The following is an 18,251-nucleotide window of genomic DNA, read 5'->3' as shown; positions in this document are numbered from 1 at the left end:
TGTCAGCTCCATGGCTTCAGGACCTCACTTTATTAATAATATTTGTTTATGTTCATGACCAACAAAGTTATACAAGTGCTCAAAGTTAGCGTCACTTCTCAGAAAGAAAAACTACAAATCTTTGATGAATTTATCCCTCCTTTATTTTGGCAATTGTGGATCTAAGGAGAGACACTGGGGATGCTCGAGTGCCATATACATTCTAGTTTGTACTTGCTGTTGAATGTCCTTCACCTCTAGCAGTTCTCTGTGCAGAGTCCTGTCTGCCATCAGCTGTGCTGGTTTCTATATCTCTCTCTGAATGCGAGATGAGTGGCACACACGTTGTCTGAGCTCTTGGGTAATAATAGGATGTGAAATGTCATCTGCGGGCTGCTTGGTGGAGAGAGGGCAAGGTAGACTGCCATTGGCTGGGGGTTGGTGAATAGGCAGAAGACAGGAACACTGTGAATGACTGATTCATGTATGAATGAGTAAAAGCTGATGCAGCTTTCTAAACCTATGAAAATGACAGATTCATCGAACAGGCCACATCGGACAGTGTTTACTCGAGCCATTGAGGCGTGCGATCTGCACTGGCAGGACAGCCACTTACAGCACATTATCAGCAGTGACCTGTACACCAACTACTGTTACCATGACGACACTGAAAACTTGCTCTTTGACTCTCAGGGGTGGCCCCTCTGGCATGGTAAGTGGCTAAACCGGAAAGATGTTTCCATGACTTGGTGCTTTGTTCATTTTCTATGGCATTATTTTGAGGCGGGAGGTGGTGGGGAGATGGATGAAAAGCCTGGCAAAAAGAACGGAGGCTCCCTTGAAATGTTGGCTCAGAAGTAGTCCTGTAAGTCTCTCTTGCATAGTTTTAAAGACAAAACAAAACAAAAAAATTGAGACAAAAAAAGCTTTTTTGAGTGACCTAGCAAAACAGGCCATTGCATTTATGGAGGGATTGCTAATCTTCGGTTACTTTTTCTGTTTTAGAACATGTTCCTACAGCCTGCGCAAGGGTGGATGCATTACGATCTCATGGATACCCACGAGAAGCACTGCGGCTAGCAATAGCTATTGTTAATACACTAAGGAGGCAGCAGCAGAAACAGCTGGAAATGTTCCAGGCTCAGAAGAAAGGTAAGTGTGGGGAAGAGGAGGGCAAAGGGTGTGCAAGTTGACAGTAACACGAGGAAGTTCACATGAGGAAACTGGTTTTGAAACTATAGCGAAAGAGATGGCAGTGGTAAATGTCACATTCTGGATGTCAGAGATTTTCTGTAAACTTTGTTGTGACTGTGCACGGCTCTTATCAGCTTCTCCAATATATACAGCATGATACGGCCTTTATTCCTGTCAGAGGTTTTGGTTACACAGTGAAAATAGTCACCTTGTTTACAGCGTCACTTTGCATTTGGCATGTCAGCTGTTTATTTTTTTTTCTCTGATCTATAATTTTGCTGAGCTTTATATTATGAAATGTAAGTCTAGAGGGTACAATGAGACAAAGTCTGAACTACAAAAATTCATCAAATCTGGCAGTGTGTTCCAAGAGAATCTCTTAGAATGCTTAAAATTTTAGTTTCTCTGTAGAGAGGGGATTGAGTTTTTGTGTGGGCTTTTTTTTTGGTTGTTTGATTGGCTGGTTTTTTGTTTGTTTGTTTGGGCTTTTTTTTTTTCCTAATGCTGTTTTTTATAAAAGTATTTCACTGAGCACTACCATTGGTTTTTTTGAAGGGGTGTTCTCCTTCAGATATAGTTTCTGTGGCACGTGATCCTTGCAACCCAAAATAATTCTGCTCTGAACCTTTGTAGTTTGAAGAGCCAGTGGATGAAGAGGGTGGCTTTGTGGTAGAAGAGTGTATGTAGAAAAACTGGAATTACTTTCTCAGCTGCTACACTAATGCTTTCATTCAAATTTTATTTTAGATGTTCTCTGTTATTCTAAACTGTGTGTATCCTCATGCATTGTAGTCAGAAATACCAGTGTGAAATTATATGTGTAAATTTTTCAAGTGTGTGTTCAGGTGTTTTCACAGAAATGAACATTTAGAAGATAATATATATGCACCTAGCTGATAAAAAATTTAGCTGCAGTTCCTATGTGCCTCTGTATTTTTTTTCACACAGAAAAAAGGAGTAAGTGGGTTTTTTTAATTTTTTTTTTTTTTTTTTGTTAAGAAGGGAGGTGTCTGTTTCAGTGTGTGTGTTCATACCACTAGCAGGTGTGAGAAATCTGTTGCAAGTGTGCTGGTAATAGTGCTCCTTTTCATTCCCAGTTGCTGGTGCAGCCTGTAGACATTCAGTACCTCTGTTACATTCCTTTCCTGTTTCTGTAGCTATCACCTAATACTCTATTATCATTTTAAAAAAGTACATGAAATGTGATTCATCCTGCCCTGAAACAAAGTAGTTTGCTGTTTCTGTGTTATTATGTGCTGCTTTTTTTATTTTTTAATTTCATGGGGAATTTTTTAAAGACACTTTTAATACCATAAAGTGTGCTGGTCTCTATAACCAGAAGCAAACTGTAGCTACAGCCCAACTTTAGGCTTTTTGTTCAGCAAACACCCCATGCTTCTGCCTGGCTTTTATGTGGCTGATCGGATGTCCATGGAACCCCTTGTGTGATTTTAAGTTAAATGTCTCTGACAAGACAATTGAAGCCTTTGGTTGGCATGACACAAGAGAAGTTCATAAGTAGGCACAACAGAATAAACAGAACAAAGTGAATCAGTAAGAAGTCACACTGATTAATCCTTCTTGGTAATATTCCTTACTTTTGCCTATTGTCTTTATTATTTGTTAGGTAATGGAATGATTTACACGGGTTTTTTCATATTACATACCAGTGGATTCTTTAAAAAAACCTTTACTATCCTGACAGTGTATCTATGTTTCATTTTGTAGCCCCCACACATTTAAATAGCAGAAAGCAGGACTTAAAAATTTAATGCGTATGGTTACTCAGATATATGATGCTTTGTGAACAAGAGAGAGTGAAGGGAGGTACAAGTTAATGTGTGACAGACAGAGAAGCAGAGCAGCCATAATGGCTTGTATATAGTTTTTAGAGGGTAGTCAGTAATGCATCTGATCTCTCGTCGTTTACTTGTGTCTGTATGTCTGGGGGGAAGAAAGCTGGGAGTGTCAAAGGGAAGTTGTTGCCATATGATCTGAACTTGGGGAATAGCTAATACCTGTTACCACAATCACACTTCCGCCAATTCATTACACTTTGTGTTTTTTCTGTGCTCTGACCAAGTAAGAACTTGGGTATGGGCTACAGAAAAATACTGATGAAGGTATTTGTGGACTAAAATCTTAAAATGACCAAAAATGCACTTGATCCTATGAAAAGACAATTCTTTCTTGTATATCTCATTTAAACATTTGTTGGGGGTTTTTTTAAGTAACTGTCATCCTGAGTTTAGTGCAGAGAGAGAGAGGTGCTGTATAAGCTCATAATTTATTTTCATTTATTTTAGTTTCATCAGATTAACTTAAAAATGTAAAAAGGGTACCGTGTCTTTTTGAGTGAGCAAATTGTAAGTATTTTACTAAAAAAGTCCTTGTTGTAATTCTTCAAGCAGACATTTTCAGTAGAGTTCTAGTAGTATCAAGGAAGAGATTTCAAAAGACATTGCCATTGAAATTTTTGACCTATAATATGCTTTGCTAGTGCTCAAAAAGTTTGGGTTCCATTCTTTCTCTTTTCTTATTCCTCATTTACATATTCACTAAGGGTAGTAAATTCACCCTGAAAGATACTATTTTCTCTTTCTATGCAGAAGCTACCGGAAATGCTTTGAATTCTGTATTGAGGGCATTTTAAGCAGTTTCACTTGTGTAATTGTTTTGATGGGCTTACATGAGCTCTCTTTCCCTCCCTCCCTTGTCTGTGTGTGTTTTTGCCACAGATCTTCTCCACAGGGGAGTAACCTCAATAACGAATCTTGAAGGCTGGGTGGGACACCCTTTGGACCCCATTGGCACCCTTTTTGGTAGCCTGATGGAAGCCTGCAGGGTGGATGATGACAGCTTCCATGGATTCTCCGATTTCACGGGTAAGACCAAGCGAATGCAGCAGTCTGGTACATTTCTTCGTTTACTCGAGGTATTTTTCTGTCTTGCCTTTTTGAATCAGTTTCAAAGTCACTGTTTCTGTAGTATAAGAACTCACATTTGCATACCTTAGTAAAACACAAGGGGAAGAAAATGTTTAAACTAAAAAAAGCACTTAAAAGTTACCAGTTACTCATTCTTGAAGAAAATGACATATTTCATGTTTGAAATAAAACACAATAAGACTTCATAGCGGCAGTCTTCTCCACATACATTGCACTGTCCTTGTTCTGAGAAATTGCAGGAAATCACAGGATCACAGAGTTGTCAAGTTTGGAAGGCACCTCTGGGGATCATCTACTCCACTTGGTCTGCTTGTAGCAGGGTCACCTAGAGCAGCACATTGCTCAGGTCTGTATCCATTTGGGTTTTGAATAACTTCAAGTATGAAGACTATACAACCTTCCAGGGCAACCTCCTGCAGTGTTCAACCACCCTCATAGTGAAAACGTGTTTTCTTATGCTCAGATGGAATTTCCTGTATTTCAGTTTGTGCCCACTGCCTCTTGTCCTGTCACAGGATACCACTGAGAAGAGTCTGGCACTGTCTTCTTTACATTCTCCCATCAGATATTTATACATTTTGGTAAGATCCTCCTGAGCCCTCTTTTTTCCAGGCTAAATAATCCCAGCTTTCTCACTCTCATTATATGAGAGATGCTGCAGTCCCTTAATCATCTTTGTGTTCCCACACTGGATCTCCTGCAGCATGCCCATGGGCTGGGGAGCCCACAGCTGGACACCGCACTCCAGATGTGGGTTCACTAGTGCTGAGCAAATGGGCAAGATCACCTGCCTCAACCTGCTGGCAACACTCCTAAATATAGCCCTGGATGTTACTGGATTTCTTAGCTGCAGTGTACATAATATTCCAAAACAATGACAAAACACTTGAAATTGGTAACATATATAGTCTATAAATGGTAGGAGTTGGAAAGTAGTGTTGCTATATCAATACATGATTCAGGATAGGGATAGGATATATACAGCTGTTTCAATTTCAGTAATTGTTCCCAAGGATTTTAACTGATTAATTCCTTATTTTCAGTCTCTTTCCACCTTTGGGGTAGCTTCTTAACACTAGTGTGGACAGAAACTGGATTCATTACTTTACCTGAAGCTCTTTTATGTACACATCCACAATCTTCTTGGGGCTTTGCCTCAGAACTCCTTTTACTCAATTAGATTTTCTTCAATAAATTTCTACTCTCTTACCTACCAGTTCTGGAAAAACATTCAATTAAAAAATTTGGAAATCAGATTCTCTGCTGTTACTAAAAAACCAAAACAACCCCATGAAATAAAAATATTGTGTGCTGAAAAGTAACTTCCTTTTGTACGCACACGTGCGATCTTCCAAGGTCATTCCTTACATCTGACACCTACAACTTTTTGTTCCCAAATTAGACTGTAAAATGCTACAAGCTGAAATAGCATTTTGTCATATGTTGTATCTGTGAAGTGCCAGATGAATTGATAACACTCTTTAAAACAGTTTATGGCTTGGCCTGTGTGGGATTTGCTTGTAATTGTTACTAAAAGTAGGACTTCTAATGTTAACAATATGCATTTTTATCATAAGCACAAGTGTAACAAATTAAAAGCCTGAAAAGAGTGCTAGCACACAGAGCATATATTAAAGGTGAGGAGTTCCTGGGCCTATTGTATTTGCACAATTCTATTACCTTCAGCTGACATCTACATAGGTGTAAAAGCACTTTTCCCTTCCTCTTGCACATCAGGGCTTTAAGGAAATGCAGAAATTGGTAGGGAAAGAAATTGGAATGGATCTTGCAATTTTGGCCTCATTAACACAAAGCTGGAGGAGCTGCCTTTTTTAAAATTGAAAACCTTTATTTTCACTTGAGTGGATTATTTAAAACCAAATTATTTTTGTGTATTTCTGCTATGTGGAATCAGATGACCTATTTTGGATTGGAGTGTTGTATTTTGAGACTAGCTAATAATTTAAATAATTCTGAAATAGTAATACTAACAGTGAAAGCCTTTGTGAATGTGGCACTGTAGGCAGATTATGGGTTAAAATGGTTTGCTGATGTATTTTTCTTTTTGTGTCACCTCTTACAGAGAACCTGGGGCAATGCAAATCTCTGGAGTACCAACACCTACCTGCACATAAGTTCCTAGAAGAAGGGGAATCTTACTTAACGCTGGCTGTGGAAGTAGCATTGATAGGGCTGGGACAGCAGCGAATAATGCCAGATGGCTTGTATGCACAAGAGAAGGTTTGTCGAAATGAGGAGCAGCTCATTTCTAAGCTACAAGAAATTGAATTGGATGATACTCTGGTGAAGATTTTTCGAAAACAAGCGGTCTTCCTATTAGAAGGTAGCTGAATATAGATGCTAACTGCTTCTCTAAACTGTCTGCACTTATATAAGTACACAGAACTAGTGTTCCTTCAGCAGGTGCCTTACATGCTTCAGATGTTTTTTTATTTTTGCTTAGAACTCCATGAAAGTTTTTATCAAGTCTCTTACAAGAATTGTCGTACTTTAGATATCATGTGACTGCAGAGATAGGCGTATACTGACCTATAAACTTTTTATTTTAATTTTGAATACACTTTGTTCTTTACATTTGTGGCGAGTCATAATCTCAATAACCTGATTATACACTCCAGGCTAACTATTATATAGCACAGGCATCAGTTATCAACAGTTCCCAGACAGCAAAATTCTAAGTATTCCTTGTATTCTGTGAAAGGAACTATACTGGCAGCATTATAATGTATTAAGGTTTTGACACTGTGCCAAAGTAAAGAGCTCAGAAAATTCATGTATAATTGCTGAGGCAGAAATGCAACATTTTATTTGTGAAAATAAAGATTACTTGCCTTTGAAGTTTATGTCATAGGTGGAAATTAAAGTATTTGGCTTCAGCTAATATTGCAGCTTCAGCTCTGGTCTTGTGTCTGAGTTATGACCATAACACACCATTTGTGTTTTGGAATTAGGCAGTGTTGAAATAACATCTGTTCATGGAAGTGCGTACTTTTGCCTTAACTTTGAAAAAGGCTTAACATGTAGCACTTAAGCATCGTGTTCAGAGAGTGATGTCATGGGTTCCAAGTTTGTCTTTCTGGTTTTTGTTCTTTTTGAATGGAAGAAAGAGCTTCTGGGGAAAAAATTAGCCAAACGCATAATCCAGGTTTTTGAAGTCTGGGTGGGACACCCAGATTTTGAGTGCATGCACATGGCTTGAAGGGGAGTGTGGTACTGCCCTAGGTGAGTGGAGAGATGGCTGCACAGCAGTCAGGTTTTACTCTGTTTTTGTGACACATTAGTCTTTTAAAATGTTGTCTTTTATGGAAGAGGTACAGTATGTTGCTTAGGGTTCCCAGCTTTAAGTGACTTTTTGCCTAGATTTGAAGCTGCAGAGAAGCTGCAGCACATGGAAAGTTTCCATCATGGTATGTCTGTACTGCTGCTTTAGACAAGAAAAGCTACTGTCTTGATCTAGCTATTAGCATGCAGGATTCCTCTGCATTATAAAATCAGTTTGCTGCATCTGTTTACTGGTAAGGATGCTTTATGAGGAAAAGGCAGGATTTCTCTGACATACTCTCTGACAATTCAGTTTACTGCTTTGATCACTGAAATTCTTTTAATGTTTTCTTGGAGTACTAAAGAATAGTAGAGTAGTAGAGTAGTAAAGAATAAAACTGCCTAAAAAATTGCCATTGTGAGCAATGTGCAGCAGTTGTCTTGCATTAGTGTGTGATGAGAAATACGGCTTTTCTGCCATAGTTTCAGTGTGTTCCACATTAGGCAGGAACTGCCAGTTTACATGGAGGAAAAGCTGTGCAGTGATTTAAGGTGTTGATCATACCAATTGTGAGTTTTTAGTTGAAATTCGGTAGATACAATAAAGAAAACTTAATCCAATATTAAGCTGATTTCTATGCAGTTAATGCAGATTAATGCGTGCTGTGTGTAGCTACCATTTGAGTGTGTGGGAAAGCAGAACATAAGACTGTTTTGCAAGAACTGTTCTGATTTTTTCCTTGACTGCTAAGTTAATGGCAAAATATATTTTCATATAAATGCTTTGTCATGTGTTCTTTGTGTCCTGACTGAATTTCTGACTGGACCACCAACTGGCAAACATACATGAAATTGCTTCTTTCATTCAAACAATGCCAGCTAGATTTGAATAGTTTTCAACTTCATTTCAAATGGTTATGAGACACACTGTCACTTACTAAATCTTCTTTGACATTTCCTTTGCAATCAGCCTTATTCTTCAGAAATGCCCACATACGGAGCTCAGAATTTTTTCATGCCTAGTGAATTCTATCCTTGTATGCTGTGCTAAGGCAGCAGTCAAAAATATTGCTGAAAGAAAAGTGCACCCACACAGCTCCGTCCATCCATCCATCCATCCATCCATCCATCCATCCATCCATCCATCCTTTCAAGTGTGATGAGTTGGAGTCTTAGTAGAAGTAGTAGTAGGTTCTGGAACTGCTGAGTGCTATCTATGCAATAATTGTCCTGTAATGTTTAATACAAGATTCTTATTCTGTATCTTGCTGCATTTAATGCCTGAACCTCTTGTCACTGAAGTCAGAAACTGTTTGACATAGTTTTCCTCTTAACAGGAATAACAGTCTTAAGTGTGCAGAAAAAATGTAGAAATAGGATTCATATGCGCTGTGAACATTTGAAACTCAGCAAGTAAATAGTTGCTTTTAATCTTTTAATTTTGTTGTTGTCTATCATGATGCTGCTCTTATCAAATTGAAATCTACACCTTACTGAGAGAGAAAAATCCATTGCCCCAATAATAGGGATAGTTTTCACATAAATAAAATAGAATTTTTTAAATCATGTGGGTATACTAGACTAACAGCCAGCTTTGGTGCATAATCTGACCTTGTGTTCATCATCATAGAATTGTTCAGTTTGGAAAAGACTAATAGTATTGTTGAGTCCAGCCATTAAGTCAGCCACCACTATCTTCACTACTAAACCCTGTTCCTAAGTTACAAATTCACACTTAATTTGAACACTTTCAGTGATGGTGGTTCCACCACTGCCCTGGGCAGCCTATTCCAGTGCCTGACCATCCTTTCAGTTAAGAAGTTTTTCCTGATATCCAGTCTAAACCTTGTCTGGCACAATCTGAAGCCATTTCCTTTTATTGTGTCTCTGGTTGTCCGGGGCTTTTCAGGCAGGGATAGAGAATCATAAGGTCTCTCCTGAGCCTCCTTTTTTCCAGGAGTAATACCCCAAGCTCCCCCAGCTGCTTCACAGGACTTGTGCTGCACACCCTGTCCCAGCTCCATTGCCCTTCTCTGGACTCTCTCCAGCGCCTCAGTGTCTTTCTTGGAGTGATGGACTAGAGCTGGACACAACACTCAAGGTGTGGCCTCAGCAGTGCCCAGCACAGGGGGACAATCCCTGCCCTGGCCCTGCTGATCCAAGCCAGAGTGCCATTTGCCTTCTTGGCCACCTGAGTACACCTTGGCTCATGTCACTAGCGCCCTGAGCGGCTTTCCAGTTACTCTGTTCCCAGCCTGTGGAGCTGCCTGGGGTTATTGTGACCCAAGGGTGGGACCTGGGACTTGAGTCATGACTCCATTCAGACCAAAGGGTTATTTAAGTGCCAGTGTGAGGTCAGATGTTTGAGGAATCAGGTACTGCTGTGGTGATTCGTCATGTAATTTCAATTAAAGGTATACATTTTTCTGTGGTCATCATTCTTTTTTTCCTGGTGAATTTGTGATGAAGCAGTGGCGCATTGACAGGATGCATGGGTATTGATGTGCATAATATAACTGTGTGGAGGCAGAGCTAGGATTATGACTTTCTACTTTTGCATACTAGGCTTACTGAGTGAGTCCCATGAAGTACTGTAATCATTCTGTCATTTGTATAAGCACTGGCAGTGTGCTTAGTATTATACAATTTGAAGTGTGTCTTGTTTGCCTAAATAATACGTGGTATTTAATATAACTGTAACACATTGTGTATATATGATGTGTTACCTGTTTCACTGAAAATACCAATGTAATTTCACCTTTTGTGCAGGAGGCTGTGTCTTTGAATAGCACTTCTAGCTGAAGGTGTACTGAATGCTTTTAAAGGTTCAGAAATTGGGGTCTAGCAGTTTGTAAAGACTGACATTCTGTTTCTCTTTCCTGCAGGTGGACCATACAGTGGCTTAGGTGAAGTCATCCATCGAGAGAGTGTTCCAATGCACACATTTGCCAAGTATCTCTTCACCTCTCTCCTACCTCATGATGCTGAATTGGCATACAAAACTGCACTGAGAGCCATGCGGTACGTATTCATGAGTTACCTGAAAAGAGCACAAGTAGTAGATGTGGAAAGGGGGAACAGCTTTGGTAATCAAGACCTAGTCTCTTTTCCTAAAATATGCATTCTTCCATTCAAGGAATCAAGGAGGTACTGTTTTGGTTCTGTCATCCATAAAAGTAAATGGTATTTGTAGTAACTATATTATAATAATTTTTAAATGTCCAATTAGTGTTTATTTATACTTCTAAAACAGGATTTTCTGTTTCAGGTACTTCTAGAATCCCACACCTGGGGCACAAGATTTTGTGTTATAAAGCCACTTTAGCATATCAGTTCTCCCACCCATGTGGTTGTGTGTGTGTGATGATATTGGTAATGAAATAAGGAAAGAGGTATATTACCATAAGTCTCAGGGTTGTTTGCTGCTTAGTCTGCTCAGCAGGACAATTTGTTTCACTCACCTTCTTCATAAATTGACTCTCAACAATAGATTTGAGTGGTCTGGTCAGAGCCTTTGCATTGTTTAGTGCTTCATAATATCTTAACCTCTTCTGGGTGAATGTTGGGATCTAAATAGAGTAAGTCCAATGACAGCAAAATGTCTGGTGTGCATCCCATTTGTCTTCAGTAATCAGGAAAAAAATGTTTCTCAGGCAGTGTTCAGTGTGTGCTGTCTGATTGGTAATGATATCTAAGAAAAGACTTCTGAATAGGTTTTCAGGGGCCTAAATGATCATAGATAAAACTGTTGTCCACATAGAGTTCAGGGAAGAAAGTGGTCCCATCTGAATGTCTGCTCACTATCAAGAACCTAGTGGTTGATGGTTGGCAAAGAATAGCCACAACTGAACACAAAAAGTGGTCAAGTCTTAGATTATATAAAAGAAAAAAATGTTGAGTTTTCCTGGTCATTATCACCAAGCATGATTGCACAGTGATTGAAGGACGTCCTATCCACATGAAGAGTATTTAGCTTCATCAAACAGGTTGTGTCTGTATGGTTTGGAGGTGTTCATTCTGGAGCTACTCTCTCCAAAAAGCTAAACAGGGAGAAAATAATTCCTGTGTTCAAAGGACTAAATGGGAGGCCCTGCATAAGAGCAAAATATAGCTGTCAGTTTAAGCCAAGGGTCTGCTTAGCTTGTTGGGTGTTCTTCTGCCTCCAAGAATGTCTAGTAATGGATGTTGTGGGAAGAGTCTAAAAAATGTGAAGAGTGACCATGCATACTTGCTGGTTACAGTTAGCATTTTAGGAAATAGATTGAGAAGACAAAAGTACATTACTGATGAACAATTGAGAACATTCAAATATGTGATCAGAAAGCTACCCTGTACCACTTAGGTTTACTAGTCTTCTTTTATCTCAAGGTAAGTACATGAATTACTGATTATATCAGAACAGGAAGATAGTACAAAATTTGGTACGTGGGGGTTTTTGGTTGGTTTTGTTTTGTTTCATTGTTGTTTCTTTCGTTGGTTTGGTTTAGTTTGGTGTGGTTTTGTTTTTTTTTTAAGGAAAAAAGTTAATAATTTTGTAAAACATACTTGTTGTGTATTTACTTTCAGTTACTACCTTAAAGTACAGCAGGTGGTTTGTATGGATTTTTACTCCTTAAACTAAGCTATTGAAGTGATCCTCCAAGGCTGAAGTAGTCATCCATCAGCAGCTTCCTGACTGCCTCAGCGAACATGGAGTCAATATGCAGTTTCATTTGAACAAGGATTTGCCCAGAAACCAGTCATAACTGAAAAATTCTTTTTGGAAGTTTCCTTTCTCAACTAGAAAAACAAACAAGACACTGAAAGATCCAAATGATGAAATCTCCTGTTAGTCTTGGGTAGCTCCAGCCCTCATTTGCTTTAAAGCTGTCATCTCAACCAAAGAAATGACTTCTTAAATAGAAAGAATTGTATAAGAAAGAATTGTTTTGTTTCCATCTGGTGAAATCACAGGAGACATCAGTGCAATCAGGGCTATTTTCCCTCCATAGCCATTGTTTCATCACTTAATAAGACAGATAAAGGTTCAGCCCTAGACAGTAATCTTTCTTTTTGCAGTTTGATATTTGGCACTCTTCAGAAATGTGGACTGCTATCTTTAACGGTGGTGGTGGCAGATTTAGGTGCTTTCTATTCCATGTCTGTCTGCATTCTTCTGCACTTCTTAAATTCTCCTGAAGAAGGATGATTATTCTTGCCATTCACACCAGAATGTTAGTTCAGTGATAAAGTACTCCCAATACAAACTAAATGAAAAAGTAATGTAATACCGCTTTGAGGAGACAAGAATAAAGCAAACATGAAGATTGAATGTCTGTCTCATGGCTGAGAAGTTGAATGGGTCAGAAGATAAAAACATGTGCATCTTGTCTTCCATGGGAGGGAGGAAGTAGCTGTGGCAAGGACAGAAATCCCATGTGGAAGTTTGTAAAGGTGTTGCATGGAAATCTCTACAGCTGCTCATGCTTTTCGAAGTGAAGCATATTTATTTTCTCACATTTATTAAAGAAATTAATTTCCCAAGACCCCAGGCAGTTGCTCTTCACATAGAAGTGTTCAGTGTCAGTCTGCATACAAGTCTACATGGGTCAATTACCCATGGCAACTCAGGAGTATTTAACCTTCCTGTACTCAGAAATACCTGTTGCTGTTTAATTTTTTGAGTCCTATTTTAGTGTATGGAACTCTTAATATGAAATAAATGGAAACTGAGACCAGAAAGTCTTTTATGTATGCACCTCAGGCCTGCAAGGACAGGGTTGTGCAGTCCTTGATGGTCATTTCTATTTAGTTTTCTGCTTGCAGGACTGAAACGTATGGAGCATAGCCTTGGAGAACATGGATCTGCAGTTGACTGCTCACTTGAATGTTTGGCTTAGTTTGGTTTGATCCTTTGTTAAGCCTGAATTTCAGCCAGGCTTTGGGACCCAGACTTTAATGGTGATGTTTATTCACAAGGTAGTTTTGCTAAAACCTAACTAAATAATTGATGTTTCAAAGGGAAAAAAAAGTTAAGAATGCTAAATCTACATGTGGTTTTCTGGTGTTCCCTAACCTTGCCAAAATTGTGTGAAAGCCACCAATTCACAGCAGCACATCTCTTTCACAGCAAAAGAGCACAGAAGCTGGCAGTTAAAAGCAAAGTGACAAAAGATTTCTCCAAAACAGCCTTTCTTTCATGCTTTTTGGCTGTTTACTCTTACTCATAACCTACTAATCCCTTTCTTAATTTAATAGTTAGGATCTTTTCTGTTCATTGAAGCTATCTCATAATGCATCTCTGCAAACTCAGTCTTGCTTGGAAAAAATCAGCTTTTGAATATATTTATGAAGAGGTGTCTTTGTGCTGCTGGAGAATAGATTTGACTTGATAGAAGGGGTTTTTTTCTATTTTCATGCACTTACATGTGTGTGATAGTTATTTGGGTGGTGTGTTGTATTTTTAAGTGCCTGCTAGTTGCCTTTCCATATGTTCAAAATTCCCTTTCTCAGTGAATTCTTTAAGTATATTATTATACTGTATTATTATTTTACTAATATATCATATGCTTCAGGAATCTAAAAAAACCCTGATGGAAGTCAAATCCATCTTAATACAAAAAAAAACCCCAACATACTCCACAGCTGCTTACAGAACTTAGGTATTTGTTTAAATATAAGAAATTGTAACTTACATTTAAATGGGCTTATTCTATAAGAAATAGTCTGTCACTGAAAAAAACACAATGCATTGGATTTTCAGTGTTCGGTAGTTGCAGTTTTGTGGACAAAGAGATGCAACTTCCTTGATCCTCACAGATCACTTCCTTCTAAATAATCCCATGTGTATGAAAGCTGGTAGAAACAGACCTCAGATATTAAGAGACATCAAGAAGCTAAGCACTGGAAAGCTTTTCTTCTTATTACTATTTATTTAACCATTCATATGCTGAAACGATGCTTAACTGTATTGAAAAAAAAGTCTATTTTTGTTCTCTCCTATTTTTTGTACTGACATTTATAGAGTAGCTGATGTACTGTTAGCATTTAGTGTATTGCAAGGGCAGTAAGGTTATATTTTTGCTGTGGGCTGTCATTTGGGTTGTAGTAGTCAACAACATGTTAATTTGAAATTTTTAAGGATGAATGCTCCTTGTTGGGTAAGACTGTTGTTGATTGATGAATACTTAATGAGAAAATGGAGTCTGAAAGTCATATTAAAGGAAACTTCTCTGTCATTGCTGTTTGGGACCCTAACATCTGATTAGGGTACATTATAAAATACTGGTAGGTTAAAAATGCCTATTGATATAGGAAAGTTTGGCGAATGCACTTTTGAGATTCCGCAAGAAGAGAAGTGGTTTTCCAATTTTTTTTTCTGAAACTGAAAAAACATATTTCACAGACAATACCAGGTATTCTTGCAGCTTTAGTTTAGCTCATGAGGAACCAAATGTAATAGTGGTTTAATGAAAGAGGATTTCTTTCTTATTTCAGGTTGCTGGTACTGGAATCCACAGCTCCTTCAGGAGACTTGTCCCGCCCTCACCACATTGCATCTGTTGTTCCAAACCGGTATCCCCGCTGGTTCACCCTCAGTCATATTGAATCCCAGCAGTGTGAGCTGGCATCAACCATGCTAACAGCAGCCAAAGGTACATTGCTGTCAGTTATGTGCTCAACTAAATGTGTGCTTTTACTATTGCATGGGTAAACAGATCATAATACTCATGCTTAGGAGTCCAGATCATAATCTGGCAATAGTTTGAAATGGGCACAACAAACTGAACTGGCTTAAATCTGTCATGTAACTTTCTAGCATAGTCGTTAATTTAGTTATCGGGTAGCTAGATGAACTAGATGATGCTGATGAGACAGCTTTTTATTCTCCTGACACATGACATTGACTGTGAGACACAGAAGTGGACAAGTCAGTTCTAAAATTCAGAAATCAGTGACTTTTGGCTCCGTGCTGCACTAACACCTTCAGATAGAGCAGTTTGTGGTCTCTTATATCTTTCATTCATATGCAATTTAATTATAGAAGGTATCTAAAAACAGAGTGTGTGTAATTGACACATCATACTATTGCATAGCAATGTCAGGCTCAGATATAATGGACCTCTGGGTGTTTTGAGAGCTTGTTCCATTTTGATGATTCTGTTTACACTGCGCAGGTGATGTTCGGAGACTGGAAACAGTGTTAGAATCCATCCAGAAAAATATCCACTCCTCATCACACATCTTCAAACTTGCCCAGGATGCATTTAAAATAGCCACACTCATGGACAGCTTGCCAGACATAACTCTTCTGAAAGTTTCTCTGGAGTTGGGTCTTCAGGTATTTCCCTCATTTGTTGTTATTATAATAGAAGAAAGAAATTTGATGCAATGTTGGTGCATGTAGCTTTTAAGCACAGGAAAGGATACTGTCTTTGGGTTCTGTCTGGACTTGGTTTCTACTACAAGGCTTAATGTACTGGTAAACACAGACCAAGAATCTGCACAGTCCCTTTGTGCCATTCAAGTGGAAGGTAGAGCTGGCATTTGTTGGCTGCGCTCCTCTGTTCAGGGATGAGAGAGGACCGGTGTGGGTTCAGGATTTTATGTAGGACTGGCTAGAAAGTAAAATTACTCTGCTTGCTGGAAATGCACTGTGTTTTCTGCATGGTCTTCAGGGTTTTTTCCCTTTTCTTTTTCTTCCTTTCCCCTAAAAAATGAGAATTGATACATGCTTGTTGAAAGCCAAGGTCAGCCATAATGACTGGTTGCTAAGGCAGAACATGTTGACACCAGCCTTCTCACTTCCATAAGCATCCTGTATTCCACAAACTCTGGTATAGTCAGATGCATCTGAGTGTGCTTGAGGTGTACAAGTACTGCAGATCAGTTTTCAGGCTCTGAGGAGAGACTTTGCAAGCAAAAAGGAGCCAGACAAGTAGTGAATATTACCTGACACTTTTGAATCTTGGAGTTTATGCAGTTCATTTCAACAAAAACAAATATCTCCATCCCTCTTCAGGGAATTCTTAAAAAAACATGCAAAGGTCAGAAAACCATTTATTACTTTAGTTCACTAAATAAAGCTCCAAAGACTTTTGGAGAAAGGATATTTTCCCAGTTGCTTCTTATGCTGAAGAAAGGTACTACAATCTTTAATTAAAAAGCTGAAGGTTCTGTATGCTTTGTTAGGCTTTCATGTTTCCATGGTCACTGTGGAAATCTCTTTGTTTCATTTGCCTTAAATGTTTATGTGAGAGAGAGAAAAATCCTTACAATTGACCTGTGTGTCACCTCAAGTTTTCACCAAGTATCATTCAATGGAAACAGAACACTTTGGGTATTCATGGATACTCTTGTGTGACAGTGTCATCAGAATATCTTCAGCATGATCTAGTGAAAGTAATGTCACAAACCCAACAAACTGGAACTGTTGTAGAATTTGCCCACTGTTCTGTTCCAAGCTTAAGCAAAGGTGTTTTAAGAATCTTAAAGATTTGTTTTCCAGAAGGAAGATGCATAGCAGTGTAATTTCCAGCAATTCCCAGCTGTGTAGTTTCTTACAGTAAGGCTTTTCCTGCAAGAAACAGTATCAGCATTGTCTCTAGTGGCCTATAGATGATTCCCCCTTCTTTCCTCCTCAGCTTAATTGTAATTAGGTTGTCTGTGTTCAGTATCCAGTACCTGACTACTTACCACAATTATAGGCCCTGGAATATCACACGATGATTACCGATATACTTGTGCATAGAGGGAGGAGATGTTACATAATTGAATTTCAATAACTGGTAATTGATTGTTGATTTTTGTTGCTTGGGAGAAGGCTTTTTTATGGGATAGGGTTTTTTCTTGCCTCCAGATAAAACAGTCTCCATCCTCTATCCTTGAAGGGTCTGCAGTTGGAATTACTCTCTGTATGCTGTTCAAAAATACCCAATCAGTGTTTTTCAAATTGTTTGACATATCAGCTGTAAAAGAAGAAATGGAGCGGAGAGAGCAAGAGGCTGCCATTTTTAACTCCAGTGTGTTTGAATACTTTAAAATCCCTTTCTGTTTGTCTATGGCCTTGGTTTGCAACTTAAATTTTATTTTGTTTGTGTTCTTTTAACAGGTGATGCGGATGACACTGTCAACGCTGAATTGGCGACGGCGGGAAATGGTGAGGTGGTTGGTAACATGTGCAACAGAAGTAGGTATGTTCTGAAATGTTTCTCTTGTCAGCTACTCTTACAGGGCTTGATCTTCCTTGTCAACACCCAATTTCTGCAAATGCCTCCCACTTCATGTTCATCTCTAAAATTCCTTTGGTGAGAACACATTATGGCAGTGATTAGTGGGTGTTTTTAGGCACAAAGCAAGTGAGACAATAGTTGAGTAATGCAGTGTGACTGCTTTCCCCCATAAGCTGGAGGTGTGCATAACCTATGGGAAGCATACCCATCATACTCAATACAGAAGTGGGAAATCAGTGCTCTCTCAAGTAGCATGTTTGGATCATTTTGGGCTTTCCTATAGATTTCCTGTCTGTCTTCATGAGGCATCTCATAAATCTTCTGTGTTAAGGTTTACCATCTTCAAAATGAGGATGCAGGGTCTGAAAGTGAAGGTGACTGCATTAAAACCTGTATAGCTGTTAAAAAATAAAATCAAAAATCAGCAGCAATGCTAATGGGAACAATTTAAGTACTTATGATAATGGAGCCATTTTAATTGTCAGTAAGGGTAATTCTGGAGAGCATGTTTTTCTGTTGTATTTCCTCCTTCTTTATATATCTGAGTTGGATTGTATTGCACAGATGCTTCTTGAGTTTCAGAACTTAGGAAGATTGCTGTTGCTTATTCTCTGGATTAATTCATTCTTTGCTTTAT

At 38.7% G+C, this 18,251-nt stretch overlaps 1 protein-coding gene across 2 annotated transcripts in view; it reads left to right on the top strand.

Moving 5' to 3' along the window:
• ZSWIM6 (zinc finger SWIM-type containing 6) overlaps positions 1-18,251 on the top strand; it is a 108,526-nt gene that overhangs the window by 86,522 nt on the left and 3,753 nt on the right. For both annotated transcript variants that reach the window (XM_071425357.1, XM_071425356.1), the window contains 8 exons: positions 515-691; positions 985-1,131; positions 3,912-4,058; positions 6,205-6,465; positions 10,289-10,424; positions 14,880-15,037; positions 15,560-15,723; positions 17,494-17,575. In XM_071425357.1, the coding sequence (XP_071281458.1) occupies positions 515-691; positions 985-1,131; positions 3,912-4,058; positions 6,205-6,465; positions 10,289-10,424; positions 14,880-15,037; positions 15,560-15,723; positions 17,494-17,575 (1,272 nt within the window). The remainder of the gene's footprint in view (positions 1-514; positions 692-984; positions 1,132-3,911; positions 4,059-6,204; positions 6,466-10,288; positions 10,425-14,879; positions 15,038-15,559; positions 15,724-17,493; positions 17,576-18,251) is intronic.

The sequence above is a fragment of the Agelaius tricolor genome, unplaced genomic scaffold (assembly GCF_023055355.1).
Source record: "Agelaius tricolor isolate 1412-34295 unplaced genomic scaffold, bAgeTri1.0.p SCAF_4, whole genome shotgun sequence".
Lineage (NCBI taxonomy): Eukaryota > Metazoa > Chordata > Aves > Passeriformes > Icteridae > Agelaius > Agelaius tricolor.
The sequence above is the reverse complement of the archived record's forward strand: the minus strand, read 5'-3'. Positions and strand labels throughout refer to the sequence as shown.